The sequence below is a fragment of the Brugia malayi genome (genome assembly GCF_000002995.4).
Source record: "Brugia malayi strain FR3 genome assembly, contig: Bm_v4_ChrX_scaffold_001, whole genome shotgun sequence".
Classification (NCBI taxonomy): domain Eukaryota; kingdom Metazoa; phylum Nematoda; class Chromadorea; order Rhabditida; family Onchocercidae; genus Brugia; species Brugia malayi.
The window spans coordinates 12,088,913-12,097,958 of NW_025062479.1; the positions used below are offsets into that span (position 1 = coordinate 12,088,913).

The 9,046-nt window shown below is 32.8% G+C and overlaps 1 protein-coding gene across 1 annotated transcript; it reads left to right on the forward strand.

The window, feature by feature from the left end:
* Window positions 1-4,854: 4,854 nt before the first annotated feature.
* Bm5571 (Uncharacterized protein) lies at window positions 4,855-8,765 on the forward strand (the record flags this gene model as incomplete). The annotated part of the gene is made up of 10 exons (XM_001897643.2): window positions 4,855-5,034; window positions 5,829-5,993; window positions 6,146-6,259; window positions 6,622-6,773; window positions 6,913-7,042; window positions 7,292-7,464; window positions 7,537-7,656; window positions 7,796-7,909; window positions 8,331-8,468; window positions 8,591-8,765. 10 exons carry the CDS (start codon window positions 4,855-4,857, stop codon window positions 8,763-8,765), a joined length of 1,461 nt encoding a protein of 486 aa, XP_001897678.2.
* Window positions 8,766-9,046: the final 281 nt, after the last annotated feature.

Here is a 9,046-nt window from a genome sequence, read left to right on the forward strand (position 1 = left end):
GAGAATTCTCTTTCTAGTTGTATGATTCATATTTTATTCCCACAAATGTTGTTTGCATCGAAAAATGCACCATAAGGTACATTTATTACCTCTATGATATGTTTGAATGATATATAACTCATATAATGGCAGTTTTTTTTTTTTTTTTTTTAAACATTGAAATGCACAAAAATGATAAGGCCGTTTTTAAGGATCAATTTGGGCGGATGTACGACAGTTATATGTTTTATTTCTTATGATAAATAAAGCTTAGCGCTGTTTCAATCTTTTTCAAGGACAAAATCATTTGTTTATACAATTATTGATTTACTTTTTCAGTTGTCTATAATGTCTTATAATATGAATTGTACCAGAATGGATACTGCTATGGATATAACCTGAACTATTCTACTAATTAGTATAGAAATGCTTTTCATAAGCTTCTCATACGGAAGAAAGTTGAAAAAAGTTCTCCTTAATATTAAGTCTTTTAAAATTATTTCCAGATTACAATCTGACTGATCAGACAGATACCACAGTCTCTTTCAATTCCGAAAAACAGTGAGGTTATTGGTCAGTTGTCATCAGGAATGTGAATTGTTGAAAAAAACAGGACATACACTGAAGTCATAATATTGGTCACTTAGGTAACTGATTATGTTTGACCATGATAACAAAGCAAGCAAAAAAGATGCATTACAATTTTGACATGTCTAATACTAAAATTTACTGTTAACTAAAATTCAATTTGAATCCATACAGCCTTCTAAATGCTGCTTTTCTAGAATTTAAAACGTATGCTGGCTTCATTGATATAACAATGGTTGAATAACAACAAGATAAAAGCAAAATACCAGTACACGAAAGTCAACAATATTATGCTTTATTGTGGTAGTTGCGTAAATATCAGACATCTGGTAACAATGTCTATTATCACCAGTCATTGTGATACCAATAATGGCAAATCACAAAACAGGATTGAAAGTAATGTTGCATTCTCCTGGATGACTACATACTTTTCTTTCTTTGTCTAACATCATTTGCATATTTTCGCTTCTCAAATGTCCATCATTTTTTAGACCTCACAAAACAATTCCGAGAATAACAAATTAATAAATTCATCGAAATCTTTGTGAACAAAACTGCATCAATAAAAGTGGTGAAAAAGGGATAAAAAGCGGAGTTACAAGTGACCCATTAAATTATATAAAACTTATTATCTTCCATTGAATGAACATTCACATACTACTAAGCCAATGGTAAAATTTCATACACGTGTATTTGAATGTACATGAGTTGTCACATGACAGGTTTTCAGAATTTATGAGCAATTCTGATCAAGACTTCAATAATTCAAGATTTGCTTCCGTCTATATCGAAATACATCGAATTAATAATGTGTACGGAAGAGGAGAGATAACTATGAGAAATGGTAAAATTATTGAACATTTCCATGTCACGCGCTATTTGTATTGATTATTGAATCTTCCTTATCAACAATAATCCTTCTCACGTACGCTAAATAATTTCCTAACATTTGCCATTCTAAGAACTTCGAGTTAATAGAGTGAATTTTCCCCTTACTATTAGGCCATCGTCATGCGTTATCCAGGTACCACTACTTGTCAAAATTAAGTTTATTGTTTTTATTTCATCCAGTCACGCTTAAACCAAGGTAACCAAGCAAACTGCCAATTTGTGATAAGGAATTGCTGGTGTGGTCAGTTTTTATTATAAAGATTAGTTTAGGAAAGAAGAAGGAAAGGAAAAGGTAATGTCAATAATTTTTGATTTATAGATGCCATTAATCTTTCAGTTTGATGGAAAGACCTCATCACGTTTTACCTAATGACACTTTTTATTTTTTATTGAATTAACTCGCATTTCAAGTTCACATGAAATGAGTAAAAAATATAAAATTGGAAAAAAATGGAGACCTAAAACTATACAGAGTTCTAGGCTAGAAGTAGTTCACTTACAACTCACGACAATAGCTTTCGTATTAAATGGAGAATTGTTATTCAAAAGTATGGAAAACAATCAGAGCAACGGCAAAGCTTTACATAAAAGCCACTTAAAAACAAAAAGTATTTAATCCCAATTTTGATAAAGTTTACCATTGGATCGTAAAACTCTAGAATTGTAGTTGGTACATCATTAGCTCTAAACTTGAAATACTAGCTATATTCCTAAAGTGAAATAATAAATAGTTTTAAACCAGCTGACGATTTTTCCATAAATTTCCATAGACAGACTTTCCTACTCTCACATTAATGATACGAATTGTCAATTATTAAGTAATGCTTGATGCTGATAATGCCGGTACACTTTTCATTGTAATATTACACTTTTATTTATTTCCCATACTTTGGAGGCTTCAGATATGGCAGTAAAGAAAGTTGTCACCTGACTAAGATTGTTTTGCTAATGCCACAAGTCAGATCGAATGAGCTTACTGTTGCACTGAGAGCTGAAACATCCATAAGATCATCTGATCTCCTTCAGTGATGATAGAGATTAAACTGTCACCCAATTTCAACAGTTATATAACAAGATTAATATAATGTTTAAGCTTAAAATGCACTTTTTCCAAGTAACCTTTTCATTCCAACTCTCTCAGAAGGAAATTGAGGGTGATCAACAAGTAGCAAATACTTTTAATTTATATGTTTAACTTTTTTGTTTCTCTTACTTATTTAATGAAAGGATATATGGTTAAAATCTGAAAGTGTGTCTTAGCGCTTTAGTATCAGAAAGTGTGAACTTCAAGTGCCTTGTAATGTAATGAGGAAGAAGAAAAGGGAAATTTATTCCAAAAAAAAAAGGAAAAATTTAGTCAGTAGGATTTGACTATATTATCATAGATAATAGGCATCTCGAATGATTGGATAATGGCTGTTGATTCAATCTTCTTTATACCTATTCATTATATGTATTACCTAAAGCTAAACTTTGAATTCTATTGTAAATACATGCATGTACTTTAATTCATCGATTTGTTCAGATTGTAAATCAAATCATTTGAATTTCTATTTCAGTCTTAGGATTTGATTTAGATTGGCGGCATTTTCATCTGTACGATTTGAACACCTCAATTATACTAAGGTATTAGCTGGGTGTTGCAAACGGTTCCTCTTATCATTCCTAATTCTAAACTCGTAAGATAACAACAATTTATCACTTATTTTAATATAATTTCTTCTCGCTTTGCGTCTAAATGACGGTGTCTAAAGAACAGCATTAGCAATGCATTTTTTTTTACGAAATAATGGATTTCATCCTTTATTTCAAATTTTAAGTTATTCAATGTTTACCTTACTGCTACTTGCTAATTACACTTTTTTGACACGCGTTCTTTATTTTTCCAGATGGATGTTACACGTCCAGTTGAATGAATCGTTTTTAGATCGGTTTAAAGAGCACGGTAAAGTAGTAACCTGTCAGAATTTGAATATAAAAGTTGACTTTTGCTAGCTTCTATCTTATGCTTAATTTGTTAAAATAGAGTAAAAGTAAAGAGAAATAGTAAAAAAAGTAAAAAATAAAAAAAAGGAGTAAAAAAATAAAAAAAATAGAATAAAGGAAAAATATGGTACAATTTGCGAACGATGACTGTTTACTTTTTATAATTGTATTGATCCTAAAAATCAAATCTGTTTTTTCCTTCTTTTTCTTTTTTTTTTACTTTTTATACTCCTTTAACAACTTGAACTACTTAAAATTCAAAACTTGATTTCTGTGAGACTGAATTTAAATTATCAGTGTTGCATTTTGCATTGATGGCCGAAACAGTTCGCTTCCGTGTTAAATTTTTATTTGGTTTATCTTTCAAGTAACTAAAAAATTGAATTTGGTGAATTGATACTGGACGTATAATTAAACCAATATGTCTGGCAGCAAGATTTAGGCATTACTGGCTTAATTAATGTAATCAAGGCAAAAAGTTATCTTCTAAAACTTTTGCACATTTTATAATGTTTACATGTTTTCAGTTTGACGGCTATTTGACATATGCGTGAATCTCAGCATCTTAAAATTTCATGACACATTCAGTTTTATCGGCTTTTCCGCCATATTGTTCTACATTAGTTGGAAGTGCAAATTTTTGCTTAAATCGAAAAAAAATACACGCAGAGCAACTGCTAGTGGTAATAAAATTGAAAACAAAAATCACTAAAGAAAATAAACAAATAAGTTTAAGTTGAAACATGCTACTATGACTCTGACGTGACCTGAGTGGGACTATTCCAAACTGGCACTATCATATCCTGTCTCTCATGGTTTTCTTAGCCATAAATAGTTATCAGTTAGGAAAACAAAGATCTATATTCAACTCATAAGTCGCAGTTCTGAATAGAACGCGAAATTAACACATAAATTTTAAGATTTCACTAGTTCAACTTCTGTGTCTTCGTCTCTTCAGGCAATACGATTTCATTTGATAGCTAAGACGAGATTACAAAGCAGTCACTTCTTAGCAACCATACTGAAAACATATTGTTTAGATTTCACTAAAAATTTAGTACGGAACAGGTAAGGAAGTTGTTCAGATTTTGGGAAGACATCGTTGCGCTACGTCTCATCGAACGGCCAGGAATTAATGACTGGTTAGCTATAACGTGACAGCTCGGTTTGTTCGGGTGTTCCGTGGTTGATGTTTACTGACTCTCATTTTTTGTGGTATGTTCTTTCTTCGGTATGTTTGGTGAGGGTTAACCAGATCCTGTTCGGGGATAGATTTGAATTTGATTTCGTGGATTCTAATAAGGAACTGTGCCTATGTTGCCTAGACAAAGTGCGCTAAGGAATATGAGGAGGAGACACTAAGTACGTATAATTTCAGATTAATGGTAATGATATAGTAGGTCGTTATTTATGGATTTATTTGATGACATATTAAGACAAGCAAGCAGTAATACTAAAAATGCGAGTAAAGAAATCAAGAAGATCGATGAAGCGCATCAAATGACCAAAAAATGTATGAATGTGCGGTTGGCTGCGGAACGGAAGCAACTGAAAGTTGTAAAGCCTCCTCTCGAAAAACCGAAACCGAAAGTATTTTAGATTATTCATTATTTGTTCATTTGTTTTTTATATTTTAGCTTTTCTTACATTTTCCTTTGGACAAAATGATATCTGATAGAGTATGGCACTTATTGAGTTTTTTTTTTTTTGATTTTAATTTCATAAGTCCATTTCTTTGGATGAAGCAAAATCTTACCGAGAGAAGTAATGATATTATTGTACTTGAGCAGGTCTTCTCCACTTTTTCACTTTTTTAAGAAATGACATTTTGCTGGGAGTGGAACCTAAATAGAATGAATTAGCGAACTGAATGAATTTTCATTCACTGGAATTTTTCCTTGAACTTCTCATTGATTCCATGCAACATATTCCCACATGGCAACAGAAATCACCCCGAACAGTCTCAGTCCCACTTCTGTCTGTGCGATGTAAGACGTCCTACTTCACCATCTGGTTAATTACATTTTTTTCTGAGTTATAAAATTTGCGTAACCGACGGACGGCAGTATCTTCGCTGCTGATCGAAGCTTCGGAATTAATGCTTAATCACGACTCAGCTGTTGGGGCGGTGGTATTTACGCATCTTGCTAAAGTGATTAGAATAGATTATGAAGCTGATTTTAGCCATATTTCATAATCACGCATTTTGGTGGACCTCATTATTCTTGTCGTCCTTAGTTGCTTTAAAGCTGTAGTGTTATCTGTATGGTCAAATTTTTTATCTTACGCTTTTTTTTTTTCTTAAGGATTCTGTAGATAGATAGCACTGAAGAATAGTTTATGTAAAAGTGAATCTGTTTGCATTGCATGAACTAAGTTTTCAGTTTGTCATTCCGAAGAAAAAAGCGAAAGAAGATTCGGTTGTTGATAAGAGCAGAATAGTATTATTTCTGAAGAAAAGGGAGGAAGAGAAGCGGAAAGCTTTAACTGAAAAAAAGAAGCAAAAAGAGGAGCTTATAAAATTAAGGTTGCAAAGTTATGGTGGAAAGGTTAGGATTTTTTTTTAATTCTGAGGAGCTTCATCAAATCAGAAGTGCAATGGTTTACTTTCTGTAACTCTCATCTGGGCGAAGGAATTCGTATTCGTTTCTTTTGAAATGATTGGATTCATTTTTTATTATTTTTTTTTTTTTTTCTTCAGGCAAATAAAAAGCTTGCTAAGCAGTTTGGTAGCACTGCAGTTGAACTACAACAAAAATATGGTAATGATCGCGAACACGAAGAACACTTGAAAAGGCAGCAAATCAAAGAGAAGGTCAATTTCATGTGTAACTGTATAATTGATAAAAACTGTGTTAACTGTTTCCCTACATGAGGCAGTGTTAGTGAGTTATGCGGCATTTAATCTTTTTATGATGGTACTACCAACACATGGGTTCAATTGCTCATCCTCGGTCTGTGAATTGGGTCTGTCTTGCCTATCATTAAACCATTTAAGTCGATTGCTAATCTAATCTTATAGTTTTAAGTATAAGTTATTAAGAAATGTGGCATTTGCATCGGAATGTGTAATATATAATTATTGATTTATATTCATGAAGTCAGTATTTCTTTATGAAGTTCTCCCCTTTCTATAATGTGTTCTTTTGAGCACACTTTTCTGTGTCTCTTCTGTAGGAAGAAGTTGGTCGTCTCAACTGTAAGTTGCGTGGAACTGTTGTGAAGGCTTTGGAACGGAAGAAGGTAGTTGAGAAAATAAGTGCAGAATCTTGCGGAAATGGTCCTTATAGAGTCTACATTAACAAAAAGAATACTTTGAGACATTTGACGTGAGTTCATTCTATCTGCGTATATATACTATATATCTAAGCAAGTAATAATCTTAAAATGCCGTTTGCTTATTTTTTTATTTATTCAATATTAATTTCAGAATCTGCAAAAAAATTCCGAAGTGCTTTCGTGTTTTAGGAAGGAGGATTCTCCGGGGCCTTCCACGTCTTGTGTCTTGGAAAGTAAATCCAGAAAAATTGATGCGAACATTGTGGTTAAACGTCGCTTACCTCCATCAGAGTCAAATTTCTTCTCCTTAATGAAGAAAGTTGGTGACATTCATTGTAGTGGAACTAGTTTCGTGTTTCAATATTCAGTAAAATGTCCAAAGTGTTATAAGTATTACAATCCTTGAGTTTCATTTAATCCTTGATATTGGTTATTTTTGTGAATGGGAAGAACATACAGTGATAGATGATGCGGATCATTTGTATATGCAAAACTTAACATTCGGTCGAGCTCAAAATGCTATAGCTTATAAGTTAACGAAAATTCTGAATGGGGAATTCTATTTCAGGCAGAAGCAATCCGGAATGGCGAAGCATCCCCTAGCCCACCACCGCTTTCCACCCCACTTCTTTCAAAAAAAAGTGGGCTGCTTCGGCGAAACATTAAGGAAATTAAATATCACGAGGGCAAATTAAAACCAGCAACTGAGACCAATAAGAAAACTTTTGCTGCACAACGGAGGTTTATTTTTACTGTTGAATAGTAAATAAAGTGTGATGCATAGAAGACAATGTCATTACGTCATATATTTAGTTCTAATGCTACAAAAAAGATGAGTGATATTCAAACTAGTCATGACGAAGAACAGAAAATGCGATCTTCTGCATCTTCTTTTAAATCCCCATCACGGCGGTATCTTCCAGGAGATATCAGGTTTGTTTGAATTAATTTTGCTTCATATCCGATTTTCTAGATTTTTAATGTTTTTGAATCGTATTCATTTGGTCTAAATTTTGATTATGTCCTGACTTTATTATCATGCAGGTTGTTTCACTGAAGTCAGTTGTTTCAGATATCAAAGACTTCCTCCAGAGCGATCTCAGGCAGCTGTCAGGGCAGGTGGTAATCCAGCTAGTTTACCAAAAACTAATGTGAAAGGATCTAATACTAAGGATTCACATGCAAGGTGAAAATATGGCGTGCTGATTTTAATTAATTTGAAATAGTTTTTTCTTCTATTAGATACTGTGCGTAACTTAAAATGAGAATCAGTAAATAAGAACAAACAGGATTGAATTTAGTATTCTTCGGACTTCATTGATGACTTTTGAAATTTGCAAATAGAATACTATTGTCTAAGAAGAGGAGTATGTATGGAACTACTTTCGGAGTAATTTCTTTTTGAAAGCAAAAAAATTTCCAGTGGGTAGCCGATAATCGGCTGCAGGTTCCATCGAGACAAATGGTGTCGCGAGAGAAATCATTTCCTCGTTTAAAAGCCTATGAACGTATACGTTTAAAGGAACGACGTTGTTTAGAAGACTATCTTTCCATTATGACTTTATGTATTGAAATCAACCTACTCTATAAATATAGTCTGTATTTAGGCTGCGTCGACTAGGAGAAAATGATGATTTGGTTGAGGATATTGATGATGAAGAGTATGATAGTGACATGGATGACTTCATTGATGATAGCGAATTTGATGAACATCTGAAACGCGGCGATTTGGAAGAAACATTGCGGTATTTTTCATGCTAAATATTACCATCTCGTTTCCAGTTGCATACATTGTCTACTTTATAAGATTTTTTTAAATTTTACACCTCTTTAAATGTTTTTGTTCTCAACTGTTATATTATTTAAGATTAATAAATCCACGCTATGACAAAAATCGTTGGAAGTTAAGGGAGAGGATGATTGACGATCGTCACATGGAAGCAAGTTATCGCGATATTGCTCGTGAGGAGAAGCGAAGTTCAAGAATAGGTCTAATTGAAGACATTCGAGAAGCTCACTGCGGTAAAAGTGTTGCGTTATGATTTTATTCAGTGAAGTGTTACTGTGCACAGAGTACTATTTTACGGTATATTTAGGTGGTCTTTGATATTATATAATTCGAATGGATCATATACTGTGAAGTATATATGTTTCACTTTTGCTTCCGCTTCATAATGTTAAAAATATTGTTATCTTTAACCTAGTGTCTTCCCATTATTTTTATTTTATCACCATCTGTCGAATTTTCTATTATTGTATGAGTAAAGTAAATAATTCGTTCCTGACCAAGTGTGGAATATAAACATGTAAAGACATGAAAGTC